The following is a 19,150-nucleotide window of genomic DNA, read 5'->3' on the forward strand; positions in this document are numbered from 1 at the left end:
GTGATCCAACCCACAAAGAAGAGGTTGACAACAAATAAGTATACCATTTTCACAAAAAGATTCAGAAATAATATCGAATAACAAAACTGAGAATTAATTTGTCAAATTCCAAGAGAGTAGAGCTTCAAATCGGCCTAACTAGAAAAGTGTGATTTAATTGATCTACTAATTATTATATAGGATTTGAGGCATTGCATGGTGAGGTATCAATGTATATTTGGTTTGCGGTAACACCATGTGTGTATCTACTTGCCAGGTAGATTTTGTTCTAGGAGAACTGTCTTAAATATCTTGTTTCGATAGATTGGATTTAGGAGGTTTAGAATGTTTCAAGGCCTCATGAAACTGAATACGGATATCGTCTGCCTTTTGTTTCTCCAGCTTTCGAATAGAGGGTTCAATTGCTTGGATGAACTCCTCAACTGGTATCTTGTGTATAAAATTGTCTGTTTGTATTGTACTTGGTGTAGTTTTAATGTACTTTTTAAAATGCTGTACAATGGGAAAAACGAACTTGATGTGTTTTCATATGATCAAATAAATTGAATTGAATTAATTTGAACCCACTGCCAAAACAAAAGTGTATAGAAAGCCAGGAGAATATGTAACATTTTTGCTGATTGTTTATCAATTTACAGTGAAGCTGCTGAGAAAGCTCAGCTGAGGTACAAAGTAGGAAGAATGATTGCAGCAATTGATGAGGAAATCAAGGTAATTGTTTTGTCTTTATTTTGTTGTTTTGTTTGGTATGTACCGTAATGGCTACTCCACCTTCCAAGTAAGCCATTGATGCTGCAAAACGCATAAATCTAATTACTTTAAGACTTGAGAAACTAGAATTAGCTGTTGCAAACTGCTGACAAACCAAACAGATCTTTACGGTATAATTTTTTTTTAAAGTTTATGGCGGGACGTTTCGACCCTAGCAGAGTCTTTCTCGAAGGCTGGGACTTGAGTTATTTATCATGAGTTTTAGGCTATTTCCGTTTTATTTCTTCCCAAAGCATGAAGTCCCTATCAAGCCAAGGAAAGCCGAGTCTTCTAGTCAAGGTATTGGCAACAATAAATTGGAAAAACCAAGCAACCTTGCATCTAGACCCGTCAAGACTGGTACCAAGAAGAAACCAGTATCATCCAAGATAGACTCTGGATTGAGGAACCAGACTACATCCAAGGGGGAAGACAAGAACATGCTCAAAGGAAGACACAATAAGGAAAATTTTGCCCAGCCAAAGAAACTTCCCGTAAGTCAAGTTTTCATTATTATTAGATGACAATGGTTTTGGAGCTATGGTTATTTGATACAATAAGTTGTTTGTTGTGTTTCATTTAGATACATTAGTGGAAGTGCCCCAAACGATGCGAGAAAATTTGCTTTGCTTTCACAAATTGTTTGAAGTAATTTTTCATCTGAACAGCTGATTTCAGCAAGAAAACCTTTGAATGTAAAGAGAAACATTGCAATATATATGTTGATTGTTATTTTGTAAATGTTTACCATTCTCAGATTGCAATTTTTATTCACCCTTTTAATGGTTTGACATTATTGCAAATCTGGTTTCCTTATGGTGTCGTAAATTTTAACCGTGGTCAAGTGGTTAGACTGCAGGACTTGCAATCAGAAGGTTGTGGGTTCGAATCTGGCCAAGCTTATTGCTGATTTCAAATTTACTAGTAAAAGTATTGTCAGCTTATTACTGAACCACAATTTGTTTAAGTTTGTGCCATTCGTAATCGGGTATTAAACCAATATTTGTGTGAGAGAGGTTGTCTGTTGCCAGCTTGACGTTACTGTTTGTATCCCCTTGTTGGAGCTTTGATAAGTTACCTTGTTGTCACACTAAATATAAGGAAAAATTCAATTAATACCGATGCAAATTTAACATCTCTTATATCGTTGCAGTACCCGCTGCCAAAACTAAGGATTCGAACTGCCTTTAGCTACTGGGCAACCTCGGTAGTCTAGTTGGTAAGACACTGCTCTAGAATTGCAAGGGTCGTGGGTTCAAATCCTACCCGAGTAACATGCCGTTGACATTTTTTCACAGGACTTGGGAAAGTACTGAGTATACAGTGCTAACACACATCGGTGTATGGGTAAAAACCAAAATTAGTATCAATTAATACCCTATTAATTATTGAATACTCAGATCAGCCAAGCCAAACGACAACCCCCAGTTGACCACAATCGAGATGAAGCCTATCTGACCAGGGTCTATGGCAAAGCCTTGTATCAGATGAGACGGTCAACCATGAAGAAAGAACCCTATCTGAAATATACAACCTCATCCCCACAAAGCAAACCAGCAAGGTCACTCTCGGCTGCACAAGTCAAAGGTAAATGTAACTTTTTAGCTCCAATGTTTTGAGCCAGAATTTCACTTAAAGACACTGGACACTAATATTGGTAATTGTCAAAGACCAGTCTTCCCAATATGTGTCTCTCAACATAGGCATAAAATAACAAACCTGTGAAAATTTGAGCTCAGTTGGTCGTCAAAGTTGCGAGATGTGAATGAAATTAAAAACACCCTTGTCACATGAAGTTGTGTGCTTTCAGATGCTTGATTTCAAGACCTCAAATTCTAAATCCGAGGTCTCGAAATCAAATTCGTGGAAAATTACTTCTTTCTCGAAAACGACTCCACTTCAGAGAGAGCCGTTTCTCACAATGTTTTATACTACCAACCTCTCCCCATTACTCGTTACCAAGTAAGGTTTTATGCTAATAATTATTTTGAGTAATTACCAATAGTGTCCACTGCCTTTAAAGCCATCTCATTGGATAACGCCTTTATCATACCCTGTCTTTCTATGTCTGGCTACCCAACTGAAGAGTAAATAATGGTAGAAGGCAGTCCTTATAGAGCACGTAAGTTGTACCACACCTGAAAGGCATCTCAAAGCACACATTATGACAGGTATGCAGAGCTCTGTTTGTTTATGAGATAGTTGCGAGTTTTGCGAGTAGCAGCCCTCACCCCTGTGTCAGCCCCCTCCCCGTTTGTCTGAACCTGCCATGCAAGAGAGAGGACAACCCCCTGGACGCAGTCCATCATCAGTATTGACGGACGGATGCCTACTATAACTGTTGCAATAGTATTATATTTTTCAAACATGTTTAACCCTTTTGTGCAAGCCTTATAATCTGCAAAGAATCAAATCAAAAGGGTTTTATTTTCATCAACAGGGACTGAAATGAAATCGGCCAAGACACAGACCACACCAAAATCTGGAGACATCCCCGTCCCGAATCCAAACAGCCAGTTCTTCTTTGACCCTTACCCCACCCTCCAAGCCGCTATGCAACAAGAGCAGCCAAGCCATCAACCTGCCCCCCTGACTGCCCCAAGCCACGGTCAACTTATACCAATGGCCGTACCCCTTGGGCCACCTCAAAGGGGCGGGCTGACCCAGCCCGTGACCATTAAGACAGATGGTCTGGAGAGGGGTGTGGTCAAGGATCTAGAGCGGAGGGATGTGCAGAGCAACGTTGCTGTTGTTAATGTCAAATCAGAGAAGAAACCACAGCTAACTGTGCAGGTATGGATTGCAGAAAGTAGAGTTTTAAGATTAGAAACGGATTGCGCTGAGCCCAATTTCATTGCGCTGCTTAACAGTAAGCAAACTTTCGTGCTAACAGGTTAGCAAGAAATTTAGGCAGACATCTTGCGTGTTTACCATGGATTTGCATTGTTATGTCAGTCATTTTCATAAAGTAAGCACCGGAAGGTAAGCTTACCTTTTCGAGTCCTATGATTAAATCGAAACTCGCACAGCAAGGACAAAATCGGCGATAAAGCAGCTCTATGAAATTGGGCCCAGCTGATGTAAGCAGCAATCAAATATTGTTATTATTTTAATATTATTTTTTAAATTGAGGTTTTTTTTTTTTAAGTAGACTTCAGTGGACTCCTTGTCAGTGAATTAGAGCTGATTAGTCCAAACAATGTTGATGAGACTAACACAGTTCTTGTAAGAGTCATATCCGCTGAGAATAGTCTCCTGTCAAGAACCATTCTGAAAAAAACACATTCAGAGATAATTAAATCAATGCTCAACACGAACCATACCTGTATGTTTAGTTATTTTGTCGAAGTACTTATTACTTCAAAATGTAGATGCCGGAATAACACACTCTACTATATTAATTGGACTACTACAACATCTGTACATAATCAAAGAGATGTTGAAAGAGAAGTAATTAGTTTCTTGTAATTGACGTATTATCCTTATTAATTTTTCTGAATGAAGCATCTACCTGCCGTTGACATAGATACAGAACCACCCAGCTCAGCGTCCAGCATAATAGAGCATCATCAATCTCCCGAGAGAGACGGACGAACTGAAATATCAGAACCGGTAAGACGTTGTGACTTCTCAGTTTGTTGTAATTCAGTTTGTTTGATGAGCATGTAGTGCCGTGAGAACTTCAATTAAACTACTGTTGTTATCTGTCAACTTCACTAATTGAAGTTTTCCCCATTGTCATGATTGTACGGATGTAACACTTTATTGTTGCTTGTTTACTAATCACTAGTCATTAGAGCAAGTGTGTTTCATTAAATTAATCAATTTGCTGGTATTTGAGGTGTCACATCAAAGCATTTATGTGACAGTGAATACTTGTCTTAAATTTGTCTCTTTGTTCAATTGCCTTGAGTACCTTATTGGTGAATAAGTGTGCTATGTCTGATGCGAGAGGGTAGTCTATCCTACACCAACTCGAGACTTGGTTGCAGCCCTCTACTCTTCCCTGTCCAGCATTAGGGTCCTCATCTCTCCCCCCCCCCCCCCAATGCTATATTCAACACTGGTATTATTATCTTAAAGATGGTGTTAGTTTTGTATATTGGCATTGGGCTCACAGAGTTCAGTTCTTTTGACTTACCAACTTTGTTTTAGGGATTTATGCATGTCTTACAGCTGAAATGCCTTTTGTATTTTGTGGTCTTTATATCATTGTTTTCTCCCTGTTTTTTCTACCACAAATCTTATTGTTGTTCATTCAGTTAAGATTTGGAAGATCATTCTATCTGTGCTTTGTATCTTGATTGATATTGATAATGCCATTTGTTGCTTCTTACAGATCATTCTCCTTTACTTCCCTCTTTGCAACACAAAAGTCTGGCGCCCTCTATCGCTTCATGTTGTCAATGAGGTGGTTTTTTTCATTGGGTAAAGGTGTTTTACTATTTTGTCATGATTGTAGGGGATGTAACAATTTATCGTTGCCCATTGACTAATCATTCCTCATTAAAGCAAGTGTGTTTCATTAAATTAATCAATTTGCTGGTATTTGATGAGGTGTTACATCAAAGCATTTATGTAACTGTGAATACTTGTCTTCAATATTTCTCTTTGTTCAAGCGCCTTGTAACTTGGTAGATCTTTGCGCTATATAAAACTCTGGTATTATTATTATTAAGATGATGTCAGTTTTGTATGTTCCATTTGGGCTTACAGAGTTCAGTGGCTGATTAATCTTGCTCTGATACTTTTGGTTACTCTCTAAATTTGTTTTAAGGGTTCCTCTATCTCAGCTGAGAAGCCTTTTGTATTTTCATGTTTTTTGTGTCATTTTTTTTTCTTCCTGTTTTTACCACAAATCTCCTTGGTATTTATCCAGTTTAGATTTCTGCTTTTATTGTTTCTGTGCATTGTATCTTGATTGATATTGATGTTGCCATTTGTTGCTTCTTAAAGTTCATTCTACTTTCCTTCCCTCTTTACAACAAAATAGCATGGCGCCCTCTATCGCTTCATTTTGTCAATGTTTTTTTATTCACTATTAATTTTGTTTTGATTGTACGGGATGTAACAAGTTTATGTAACCCATTACTAATCACTACTCTTTAAAAAAAAGAGTGTTTCATTAAATTAATCGATGTGTTGGTTTTAATTTGACAGTGAATATTTGTCTCAAATATTTAACTTTGTTCAAGCGCCTTGAGTACCTTACTGGTAGATACATTGTCATAAAGATGATGTCAATTCTGTATACTGCACTTGAGCTCATCACAGAGTTTAGTGGTTGATGATAATGTTGATGTATATCATTGTACTTTTGACTATTCAAATAGCTGTTATTACAGGGGTTTCTGTCTCAAAACTGAAACATCTTTTGTATTTTCATGGTTTTTATGTTATAACTCCCTGTTTCTACCAGAAATCATGTTTGGATTCTATTCAGTTTAGATTTGTATTATCATTGTGCTCTGTATCTTGATTTATTCTATGGATGTTGCCGTTTGTCGCTTTACTTTACATTTCATTCTACTTTCCTTCCCTCCTTACAACAAAATAGCCTGGCGCCATCTATAGCCTCATTTTGTTTGAGGTTTGTTTCTGTGGATGAAATAAAATTTTATGGAATATTGGGAGTTTCTCCGACTAACAGTGGTGGTATGCATAGGGAGTAATTCCCATCTACAGTATTCTCTGTTTGTTTATTTCACTATTTTCTGTTATTTCTTTCTTAATACTTTAGGATGACAGCAGGCTCCCAGGGCAATCCAGTCCCTCACAATTCTCCCATTATTTAGCTGTTGCTGATGAGGATGTAGAGGTAATATTTATTATGCCCCTTAACAGAAGTTTCATTTAAAACAAAAGAGGTGTACAGTTGGACTCATTTGTTAGAACAAACATTTAGTTACTTTCCTTACATCAGTGTGATTTTTAAAACAACATCCATATGTTAATTTGCTTGTTATGAAAATAAGGTTTAATAGCGAGACATTGTTATTCAATAGATGTTAAAATTGTACAGAATTGGTTTTATCTTTACATCAATATGTGTAAAGCACTGTATACTCAGTACTTTCCAGAGTCCTGCGAAAAAGAAAATCCACAGGTCTTTTACTTAGAACTAACTCTTGCTACCGGGTCATCTCGGTGGTCTCGTTGGTGAAGACATCGGCAGTAGAATGGCAGAAGTCACGGGTTGGTTCCCCCACACGAGTGGATATTTTCACAGGACTAAGGGGAAAGTACTTGGGGAAAGTTTGACACACATCAGTGTTAAGGCCCGGTCCCACTGCAGCGATAACGAGAACGATAACGATAACAACGCAAAGAGAACGCAGTCCATTGGTTGAATGAGCGTGTGCGTATTCTGCGTGGAACAATTCAACCAGTAGAATGCGTTCTCTCTGCATCGTGATCGATATTGTTTTCGTTATCGCTGCAGTGTGATTTGGCCTTATAAAACAAAATAGTATGCATCATTCAGCTTTTTATAGCCTTCTAACTTTTCTCTAGTGTTTACACTCTGGCATTTCCTTAATCACACAGCCACAAGATGAATCTGAAGATGAACTACCCGCACCAGGTATCTCATTACCAGGCCACTACAGTGAGACAAGACGCCCCTATCATGGCCCACCCTTCCCTCCTCAAGCCCCGCCCTCCATCCCATCCAGGGCGGGGCCCTCGTCAGATCAACTGGCTGCTGACATGAGGAAGGACCTCATTGAGAACAAGGCTCTGGAATGGTAAGTACCTCGGCCCAATTTAATAGAGCTGCATTAAAGCCATTGTACACTTTCGGTACAGAAAAGAAAGAAAAAGTTCACAGATTTACAAATAACTTACAGGGTTTACAGAAGGTAATGGTGAAAGACTTCTCTTGAAATATCATTCCATGAAATGCTTTACTTTTTGAAAAAAACATTAAAACAATATAAATTCTCGATAGCGAGAATTACGGATTTATTTTAAACACATGTCATGACACGGCGAATCGTGCGGAAACAAGAGTGGGTTTTCCCGTTATTTTCTCCCGACTCCGAAGACCGATTGAGCCTAAATTTTCACAGGTTTGTTATTTTATATATAAGTTGTGATACACAAAGTGTTGGACTTGGACAATACTGTTTACCGAAAGTATATAATGGCTTTAAGTAGAAAATATTGCTTAAAAAATTTCTGCTAAGCCGAAATTAGCAGAACACCAGTCACAAATTGTACATGTGACATGCTAGTTTGGCGGGTAACTTTATTCTGGTAAGTATAATTTTGTTATGCTTAGCTACTTTGTGTGCTTAAGCAGCTCTATAATATTGGACCCTGGAGACGGATAGTATACTTACAACCAAATGTCAAATGTTTTAAAGCTCATAAGATCCCAAATTCAGTCTTTTGGGTCGCATGATGCAAAACATGTTTTTATTAAAGTCAAGTAATAAACCGCAAGGGAAACTGTTTTTTATTATATTTTAAGGTTAAACAAAGAAAAATTTACTAGTGCGTGACTTTAACTTAATAGCTCATTCGGTAAAGTGCCAGCAGGTTAATCCAGAGATTGTAGGTTCAAGTCCTGCGCTACTCAATTAGTCTTTGTTCAACCCAAAACTAGGAAAAATGTAAGTCAGAAAATACATAATATTTTCCAGGCACATTTGTGCAGAGATTCACTCATTGGTATTTCAATTGAGCACCTCCCTTGTTTTTGTCACATTATCAGGATTGAGCAGGAGTTAATGGCCAGGATGATCAGTGAGTTATACAGCCAGCAACCAGCAGTACAACCAAGACCCGAGTCACCAGACTCGAGCATGGCCTCATCAGCAAATGATTCCATCGGTAAGTCTGGCTCTAGGCTGTAATAACTTCTGTCCAAAGCTTTGAACTGGAAAACGTCACGTTTGTAAAAGTTCAGATAGGTGTTCATTATGTACCTTGGTTAAAAGCACCACGTCCTTTATTTAATATGGTGTCTTTTATAAATGTTTTCTTCTTTGAAATAGTACAAAATCAGGAATACTGTGTTGAATTTCCCATACTTGTGTGAACTAACACTACCACTACCAAAACTTCCTTGAAACCTATACTCACAGGATTACCAAAAGGTGAAAATATCACCACTTCGATATAATCCGTAGATCTGGTATCAAGTTTTTTTGTCTCACCACTGGTAATGGACATTGAAGGTGGTCGACAAGTTGGTGTTTTGGTGTCTTGCCTCGCCTTCCACCTCTGGGACCCGGTTCGAACCCCACCGGTTGCACTATGAGGATTGGGTTTTCAGTCCCTACTTGATTGTGTGGGTTTTCCATGGAATAAAATTCTCTGGGGTTTTCCTCCCAAATCTAAAACTGAAATTTCTTCATTGTCTTCTCTCTTCTCGTTTGGCTTTAATAAGAGCGTTGAGAATATTATATCCAGATCCAGAAAGACAGTCATTATTCTATGTTTTTTTATGTTTTTTTTGTTCTACAGTTGATACAATAGGACCAGCTGGACTGCAGCTGTTTGTAGATGCTGGTCAGGCAGTAGATCATGCATTGGTCAGTGCATTGGTACGAGAGGTCCTAGAGGAGAAAGTGACCACTGTGTTGGGTCAGCATGATAGAGACATTCCACGCCAGCAAACATCCCCAACTCCACAGGCAACGGCATCCCCGGTAAGTTATTCCCTTTTCTTCTTTTGCTTCAGCCCCGCGATTGTAAAGTTGCTGATACAATGTGGTACACACATCAGTGTAAGGATAATAACCAATTAAAATGCTTTATCCCTGATGCAAACTGAACATCTTTCTACTTTGAAGGTCTAATAAGTTTGCCAGATTTTTTACAGAAAGATGTTAATGTGTGTTTATTTATGATTGTCAAGAGAGCAGCTTTGTGACTTGACAGAAAAGAATTTGAAGACATTCTGTCTACATTTTCTTTCAAGAGTGCATTATCATATCTCTATTCTTGATTATGACACATCACTTTTCTATCCACAGTGTGTAAATTTAATTAATCCAATTTGTAAATGGTTTATGAATCTTTGTTCATCTGCTTCATTGATGTTGTATTCCATTTTGTGTTGCGCATATCATTGTTCTTTTGGGGATTTGTCATATACTGGTGTGCCTTTGTTTCTTTGTGGTTGGTTTATATTGAAATGTTTATGTAAATACAGTTGTTAATATTATTATATGATCTAATGTAATGTACATTTAAATGTTATATTTATGTAAAGTATTGTATATCATTTATAACATATGTTATATTTATTATTTTATTGTTATATTGTTTTTCTATTAACTTGTAGACTGAATTTTTTGGGCAACTGAAGTTGATAAAATGTAAATACAAATTTTAAAAAATGTTTCAACCCAATCTTCCCTTTTGTCTTCCCTTTTCACTACATGCCAATTTCTACTCACCAACAGGTCATTCCCAGATCACCAATCCCTACCCCCGAGGTGACCCCTCTACCTAGCCCAGTGCATACCCCACCCAGGGCTGCTTCTCTAGTAGCCACACCCCTAGCAAGTCCAAGTCATTCATCCCCAGCTGAGTCCGAGACAGAGAATCTGGAAGAGCTTGCTCGGACAATGGATGCTACTGAATCTGGTGAGATTTCCCCCTGTGGTTTAGTCCCAAACTTTAACAACACTTTTCACAGATTCTCATATCAAAAACAAATTTGTCTACAATCTTATCACAACTTGGGCCCGGCTCATACTTACTGCGAATGCGAATGCATAACGGGTTTGACGTCACAAATTCGTAACAAATAATTCGCGTCGGCATTTGCTGCGAAAACAGCCATGTGACGTCAAAACTTGTAGTACATTCTTATTCACAGAAAGTATGAACCAAGCTTTATTTCTTGTATTTTATTTTACAACTGAAAAATCCAACTTCTACAATGTGAGAAACTAAATTAAAGTTGCAGCAAAAAAAATTGATTGATGTATAGGAAATTAATTTGTCACCAATTAGGCAAAAAATAGTTAATGGCCGGACATTTCGACTCAAGCAGAGTCTTTCTCAAAGATTATATTTTAATTATGTTTTCATCTGAATACACACCCCACGTTAACCAATGAATGGAATATCTTTTTTCAACCAACAGATGAGCCGATCCCAGCCCCTACAGCTCATGTTGCCACACCCATCAACACCCCTCCCCCTTCCCCACCGCCAGACATTGCCACCCCTCTTCTGTCACCAAGGGAATCTCCAAAGCTGATCTCAGTCATCGATGGGTCCATTATCACCCCAGTACCTACCCCTCAACCTGTGAGTCCAGAACCGGAGATGGACGAGTCTCTTCAGTTACCACCGACACCCGAACCTGTGTAAGTTGCAAATCAAGTTGTTTATGCAAACAAACAAAAACATTGAGTATCTTGGACAATTATATCACTACTTAACAAAGCTTTAACAACTTGTGACCTTGGCTTAAAAAACTTGCTAAGCACAGATTAGTATCACCGATAACCAGCCATATTCACATTGAGTTTGCACAGTACTCTGTGCTTAGCAAGTTTTTTAAGCACAAAAAGTAGCTAAGCATACAAAAATTATGCTTACAAGAATAAGGTTACCAGCCAAACTGCTATTTTACAAGTACAATGACACTGTCATATCTATCTATCTTTTGTTTTGATAGTTTTGCAAAGATAACTTCTGTGTATGATTGGTGAATGTTTTATTTTACCCTCTTGTGTAGTGTCATAGAAGAAGAGCCTATTCCACCAACTCCAACCCCTTCACTCCCGACACCTTCCACACCCACCCCTTCACTGAGCACAGCGACTACGACCCAGCCTAGTCCCTGTACAGAAACAGCAGGACGTTCCATTTCAGAAGGGGAGTGGCTCATCAGTGCTAAGAGTGAGGGGCAGATTGACTCCACTGAAGGTATGAATTAACTTCATCTTTTTCTGCTCAGCATTTTTATGGTATTTGGATGAACGGGTGGAGATTGTTTAGTTTTGATATGACACTGAGAAGCATCCAATAAATATTCTTACTGGACGGGTGCCTGTCCAATATTTTGAGTTTCACACCAGTCAATGCATGGCAAAACTATATATGACATTTTACACATGTTTCACTTATCTAAGTAAAGGATCTTGGTGTGTTGTATATACAAATTAACGACACCATATTGCTGCTTTAATACATATTTTATTGACCAAACCGTATTATACTCCGGAAACTGTATGTTTTTAATACACTAACCCTCATTTTGCACTGTGTTTTATTACATTGATGTTAGTGGATAAAGAAATAATTGATTCTCTTTTAATGTGAAATAATATTATAGTCCTACATTATGTAGTACGGTTTGCTTTTGAGTCTCTGAAAGGAACAGGTGGTGTAACAACTACGGAACCACCACTGATGAGAAACATTTCATATACATGGTTTTTACCGATACAGACCTTACTAGATTGTAACTCCACCATGCAAAGTTTCTAATCCGACTCATGTACATGGTGTTACTGCTGGAACTTTACTATATTGTAATACCACCATGCAAAGTCTCGAATCCTGTAAACTCCATGCTCTCTTTCTGTCCCTTTTCACTGTGTATTTTGTAGCCAATGTACTGTATTAATAAGAGATCTCTGTAATCTTGCATTTTTAAAAGCTTGTTTGTTTGTTCAATGGTGATGTTTGTTTGGTTATTCGTTTGTTTATCCAGACTTCTTTATGCAGAGTTTGGCAGGATAACAATTAATGCATTTTTCGGTATTGAGTTTCTATTTTATTTATTTGATAATTTGTATTTTACTTACAGTAACAATTCAGAGAAAATTTGTATTTTTATTAATATACAGGGCCATATTTTATAGTTACAGGTTTTTCTTTTTGATTGTTTGCTTTTGATTATGTTATATTTTATTCTGATGATCAAATGTGTGATTTTATTATTGAATATTTGTATGTAAAGGATTTAGTTTTAAGCACTCAGTACGTTATTTTTTATGATGTCATTGATTGTCATTTAGGTGAAGGGGGGGGGTTATCTTGTAATTTAAGTTAGTTCTACTAGGCGGACAATGGTGTAGTTCTTTTCCGCAGAGAAAAGATTTTCTAAAATATTTTGCTCTTGCGTTCCTTCCAGATGAGCCTGGAGCCATCGGTCTTCCTGAACTCTCCTCAGGTACTAGTATTGATAGCACTCTAATGGGAGCTGAGGAGCTGGAACCGGATTTACAGGTTTGTGTGGTCACCCAAAGATTCTTCAACCATACTGACAGAATAAATACATAGGAAAGTGGAAAGCTCTTTTTGAAAGTTGGAAGTTCATATTAGGCCTAATACTTCAAAGAGGCAACGTAGGTGATTGCCTCCATGCCCCCTGGTCATTGCCTTGGTGCCCTTGAAATGCTACATTAGAAATTTACAATTTCCTCATTGGGTGCTCTTTGCAAAGGAGAACATGCCTGGGTGACCTTGCCCTTTCAAACACGAAGCATCCTTTGTTAAATGTTTTGAAAATGTTTTTTTCCAGGATGATGACCTGAGTGAAGGTGAGATCTCTCCGGTTAAACGAACCCCTAGACTCCTCACCCGAGACCCTGTCGTTGCCATCTTAGCCCATATGAGCCAGCGCCCTGACCCATCAGCGGCCCCACCCTACTTCCCATCATCCCAAACCCTCAACAACAACGGCACAAAGAGTCTGGGAGAGGTCAGTGTAGGTCAGTGCCCGGATTTGACCCCATCTGCTGAGAGGAGGCTCTTTAAAGAAGCATATGGAATCAAACCTCCAGAGGTGACTCCAAGGTCAGAGGTCAGGTCGGAGGTCAGGAGAGAGGTCAATGGTGGAGAGCAACGTGACACAGCAAGGCAACAAGTGGATGATTTCACACTTCGAGTGTCACATCTTGAAAGGACGGATGTTGAGGATGAGACAGATGAGCTAGACGCTGCAGCCACAGTGCAGCCAATCAAACAGGTCAAGCCTCATCCTGCACCTAGAATCATACAGGTAAGTCATAGGGTGTAGGGATTGGCAGGCTGGTGGAAGCCACTGTGTCCGTGCAATGCCATGCAAACTTTTGCACAACAAGTTGTGGGGACCTATTTTCTATTATTCTCTTTTGTAAAGCATAATGCTGTGGGAACCCAGTTTAACAAAGAAAATGTTGTGGGGTCTTTGTTCCATGGTGTGTAAAAGTCCCCACAGCTCTTTGTATGCTTTCCAACCTACGTATTCATAAATGTGTTCAAATGAAATATCCTTGATTATCTTTGCTGACATGTCTTGGGAAAAGTGTTAATTAAACAGGGCACAATATGTCCATATTATATGACCTTGGTATTACATGTAATTTATATTATTATTCTTATAATCTGTTACTGTGTAAACTACATGTACTTGGTTTACAGGAATTATATTTACTTGGCAAATAAATAAAGATGGCAGGAGTATAAGAATGACAAGTTATTATTGTTGTGTTGACTCCAGGTTGCAGGGAGACCGAGTCCAAGCCCTGAACTGAATGAAGATGACAACGGACCGTATCCATCAGAGGAACGATACGAGGACTCAAGGAGAAGAGGGGAGGTGGATGTAGAGCATCATGGAGGTGATGAAGATGATAATGTAGGTGGTTTCTATGGTAGAAGGGGCCTGCCTCCAAGAGCTTCTATTCCATCAAGTGAGTATCAGAATCACCCACTGGCACACACAGCCTGTTTCTTTGTTACCCAGATCAGATTATTATTCTTTTTTCAAACTGAAGACGAGCAGAGTATACTGTTCAAAATGTCGAGACCAAAGCCTCTTCAGAGCCAACACTCCCTTACAAGAAATCTAAAACATGGTTGTATCTGCAAGTTGACAATTGTTTACAGTTATTCTTATCATTTACACCATTCAAAGCTTCAAATAACAGTGCATATTACTCCACACACACACTATGTTGGTTAGTTTCTCAATTACAATATATCGTGTCCAACATCTCCCTTTGTTTTGTCATTTTAGACCTCTTTGGAACACAGACCATGAGTGACCTTGGAACACGAACCCTGACTCCGGATGCACTTAACCTAGAAGCCCTCCTCCAATCAGGTTACCTCAGTCAAACCTTTAGCCAATCAGAAGGAGGCACAAGCGATTTTGAATCCCAGCGACCAATGGGTCAAACGCTGGGATCGACCGGCCCCACTTTCCATGAGCCAACCTACGATGACTCTCAGAACATTACCGAAGGGTCTCTGGATCTCCTAGAGAGTCGGGACCTCGGGGCTCGGATTCCAGGGATGATGTCCTTCTCGGTGACGTTGCCCTCGGCTGTCGAGTCACAGGGGATTGATCTGAGTCAGACTATAAGTGAAGGGGAGTTGCCGGTCCCGGACACTACAAGTGACGTGTCTGAACTTTCTGGTGGAGATCTGTGAAAAAATAAAAACTTCTGAAAATGCAGCTTGAAAGACCAGTGAATTTGGGAACAGCTAACCAGATTTTTTAGAGGTTTGATGGATTTGGGATGTTTGTGAATCTCTCAATTTATAAAATCACTTAAATTTTATGCATAGATTTCCTTTGCAGCTGATAGTATCGACACACAGCAGTCTACCCACAAATACGTTATGTCACAAAATTGCAATTACAAAATATAATTTGTAAACACAAATTGAAAATGTGCCTGTTTTCTGTACTATACAATTTCCACATAAAAAAAACCCTGTTAAACCAATGTATTAATATGTAAACAAATATGCAAATGTATAAAAATGTAAATAAATATTTAATATTTGATTACTTGAGATGTGTTGTCAGGTCTTTTTTTTCTTCTTTTCATTGGTGTGTCTTGTACAACATTTTTATTGCTATGTAGATGTGCGTTAGGTAGACATTTGGCGCTGTTGCAAATTCATTGGGTTCTTCAACAAGGCATAATTAAAATTCATAGAAAATGTTTGTTTTAAAGAATGCCTGTGACTCTTGACTTTACAAAAGAAATTCGCACCAGGTGAGGTGCATCAAGATCGGTCTGCCATTAATATATCTCGACCCTTTCTTGTTGAAATCCAAACTCAGATCCTGACGTGGTGTTTAGGTTGTATTTTTTAGTATTCATCTGCGTGCATCAACACAACACTCTCATGACATGGATCATAATTATCATCCAGTGGAAAGACACATCAACCAAAGCAACAGATGGCACCAGAGATGTATCAGATAAGCCATTGAGATCATCGGACACAACACAGTTCAACCAGACTTTGGCATGAGCATCAGCAACCTCTACCCACACCTAAAAACTGCCAAAACCATCCTCTCTCCAACAAACCCATTCTACACTGAAACCCAGCCAAGTCCAGCATTCACCTGAAGAAGGTCAGAGTACACTGATCAAAGCATCGAGCAGAAACCGGCTCTTCACTCTCAACAGATATTTTACATGGTGTCACTGCAAACTTTACTTACTTATTATTTTCCACCTTTCTCTCATTATTTTTTTCTATTTCTTCATCTTCTGCTCACTGTACCTTCTCAGCGAGACTTCCCTTACATGCGAAGCTCTTATCTTAGTATCCATCTGATTGCATAGTTTTCCCAACCCACATCTTTCTCAAAACATCTCTTCATTATCTTCAGAGCTGCAGTGCTCATCCATTTTGACAACTTTAAATGCGTGACACTAACCCTTAATAGCTGCATTTACTGAGGATACATTTATAAAAGTGGAATAATACTGTTCTGACCCAAGTCGCCTGATGTCATCACCGCAATATAAGTAATAATTTGGGGGCTAATCATCCTTACTCGCAGCTAAGAGCTGAATTGCGAAGGACGCAGCTACAACGTGTTCGAGAAGCAGGCATGCAAGGGCGCCTCTGGCTGCCAGCCACATTATGACCATGGAGCACAGCCAAGATCGAAAGTGTTTGATTTTTCCAGAGGGAGGAAAACCGGATGGTATGGAAAACCCTCGTGGCACAGCAGAGAACCAACCCACAACTCATTTCACATATGGCCCTGGCCGGGAATCGAACCAGGGTCACCTTGGTGAGAGGCCAACCGTGCCATCTGCCTGCTAGTTTCTGTGTAGTGCACACATTGGTGATGGGCTTGGTGAGATTCTCACCAGGGGCCCAATTTCATATAGCAGCTCAAGCAGAAAATATTGCTTATCAATTGTCTACTCAGCAGAATTGAGCAGACAGGATACCAATCACACATTGTACATGTGGAATGATAGTTTGGTTAGTATAGTCTGATTCTGGTAAGCATAATTTAATTTTGCTTAGCTATAGGACTAAGCTACTTTGTATGCTTGCGCAGCTCTAAGTAGTTGGGCCTATATCTTGACATGAATTTGAATCCCAAAATGACAGACCATGGATAGACGGTAACTGTAAGCATGGAGCTATAAAAACGTCAGCGTGTCAGATTAGTCTGCTCCAGTAATGGTCTACTCCATCATGAATAATTTTTACTCCAATAAAGATCACACCTCTGCACATCTATGAGAGTTGAGCATAAGTTATCTACAAGTCATCATGTATCCTCTATTTACAAATGTTTATGTGGAATTTAAGGTGACATTGAATTGAATAGCGACAGTGCATAATCCTAACATGATTATTGTCAAGAAGTGTCTGAAGGTCACATTAAATCATTTAAAACTCAGCCATGTGGAAAAGACCATGGGTCGACTAAAAGGTTTTAGTCTGGATTCCTGGAAAGATAATGGGGTCTTGTGGAATAAGTTGTCTATCCAGTGTGCATCTTCACCTTCCTTTCTTTTTTGTGTTTTTTGTTGTGTTTTTTTGTTGTTGTTTTATTTTTGTGTGGGTTTTTTTTTTTTTTTTTTTTTTTTTTGGGGGGGGGGGGCTGAGATGTTTTTTCTGTTTGGGGGGTCTTTTTTTAGGGGGTCCTTTGTCTTCTTCTCACAGTACCTTTTAGGCAAGACTTCTATTACTTGTGAAGCTCACAGAGACTTGAAACTTCTCAAGTCAAAAACCATAACTTTGAAATGTACCTTAATGTTCAAATGTCTTGATGAAATCACCACTAGGTTTTGAGTTGCATATATCAAAAAATCATAACTCCTGAAACATCAGTGGATTTCTACAATCAATACACCACTTGATCGGGTTTGAAAACTTAAACTAAAGCTGTACCGAAATGACCCATTTTGACCTTATCTCCCAGTTCAAACCCCGGCACAATTTCAAAATCTTAAAAAAAATTGATGTTATGAATTTAATCTCTGCATTGTCTGTGAAGGTTTGATGTATGAATTTGTAACAAATTTTCATGACCTGATTTGACCCTGCTTCCGGTCCAGATCAGAAGTTCAAAGTATGAACTGTAAAGATTCTGTACATATTATTCACACAACCCAACCATCCAGTGTTTGTTATACATCCATTTATTATTTATTTATTTTATTTTTTAAAAGCCAGAATTGAAGGAGGGAAAAAGTGGAAGACCTAGTGAAGAGGTCTTCCAGGATTGCAGCAGAACATAATTTAGAAATAATGTCAGACGGTAAAAATAAATAAACTGTTTTCAGTAATTAGGAAGAAACTATAAATAAAAATTAAACCTGCGTGTACAACCATGGGTAAATCTCTTTTGTGTGAGTATTGGCTGTGAGACGGTGTGGTCTCGACGTTTCGAACAGCATACTCTGCTCGCCTTCAGAATGATTTCAGTAACTTTGCCAAGTCGGTCCATAACCCCCGACTCTCTAAGGCCTTTTATCCAACGAGCGACCTCAATCATTCAGTATCCTCCTCTGCTTTATGATGGGCATGCCTGACCCAGTGATAAGCAATAAATGTTTGGGCCTACAACTCCTTCATCTTCAGAGAAAAAAAATCAGGCATGCGAGACTTCCTCTTTTCAGCTGATTTCCTCTAATGGGGTTTTAATTTTCCTCTTTTTTCCACTTTCTGTGTACAAAAGAATAGAAATATTATCTTTTCCTTTTTTTTCTTTCCCGGTTTTCTCTTTTCCTCTTTTTTCATGGATAGTTACTCACATGCCTGGAGAATGTACCAGTAGAAGGATTTTCGTAATGGAAGGGTTAAGGTGAACATTAAGTAAATATTCTCAGTGATGGAGCACATGATACAAACAAACTCAAATAATACACAAATAAATTTAACTTTTTTTGATTATTTTATTATCAAAACATGTCCAAAATACATACAACCCCTTTCCCTGCTTCCATCACCTTAATATATCTTAATATCGCATATTTCAATCATTAATATACACTATATTACTCCATGAACTTCATATTACTCCATGAACTTTGAAAAAATTGAAAATGTGATAACATGTATGATAAAAGAGTTAATAAATTACTTTGACACATCAGCTTTACCAAGACAGCAAATTTAACTTTTCCTTTTAATAAGAATTCAAGGGCAATAATGATTTCAT

At 38.5% G+C, this 19,150-nt stretch overlaps 1 protein-coding gene across 2 annotated transcripts in view; it reads left to right on the forward strand.

Annotated features, from left to right (window-relative positions):
- Positions 1–15,453, forward strand: part of LOC139947887 (TALPID3 protein-like) — a 108,398-nt gene extending 92,945 nt beyond the window's left edge. For both annotated transcript variants that reach the window (XM_071945738.1, XM_071945729.1), the window contains exons 12-27: positions 639–711; positions 1,005–1,244; positions 2,151–2,337; positions 3,191–3,543; positions 4,255–4,362; positions 6,491–6,568; positions 7,297–7,496; positions 8,468–8,586; positions 9,223–9,407; positions 10,167–10,350; positions 10,856–11,081; positions 11,456–11,646; positions 12,860–12,954; positions 13,250–13,729; positions 14,210–14,402; positions 14,729–15,453. In XM_071945738.1, the coding sequence (XP_071801839.1) occupies positions 639–711; positions 1,005–1,244; positions 2,151–2,337; positions 3,191–3,543; positions 4,255–4,362; positions 6,491–6,568; positions 7,297–7,496; positions 8,468–8,586; positions 9,223–9,407; positions 10,167–10,350; positions 10,856–11,081; positions 11,456–11,646; positions 12,860–12,954; positions 13,250–13,729; positions 14,210–14,402; positions 14,729–15,144 (3,328 nt within the window). In that variant the 3' untranslated portion in view covers positions 15,145–15,453. The remainder of the gene's footprint in view (positions 1–638; positions 712–1,004; positions 1,245–2,150; positions 2,338–3,190; positions 3,544–4,254; positions 4,363–6,490; positions 6,569–7,296; positions 7,497–8,467; positions 8,587–9,222; positions 9,408–10,166; positions 10,351–10,855; positions 11,082–11,455; positions 11,647–12,859; positions 12,955–13,249; positions 13,730–14,209; positions 14,403–14,728) is intronic.
- The last annotated feature ends 3,697 nt before the right edge of the window (positions 15,454–19,150 follow it).

The sequence above is a fragment of the Asterias amurensis genome, chromosome 1, assembly GCF_032118995.1.
Source record: "Asterias amurensis chromosome 1, ASM3211899v1".
In the NCBI taxonomy this organism is placed as follows: Eukaryota; Metazoa; Echinodermata; class Asteroidea; order Forcipulatida; family Asteriidae; genus Asterias; species Asterias amurensis.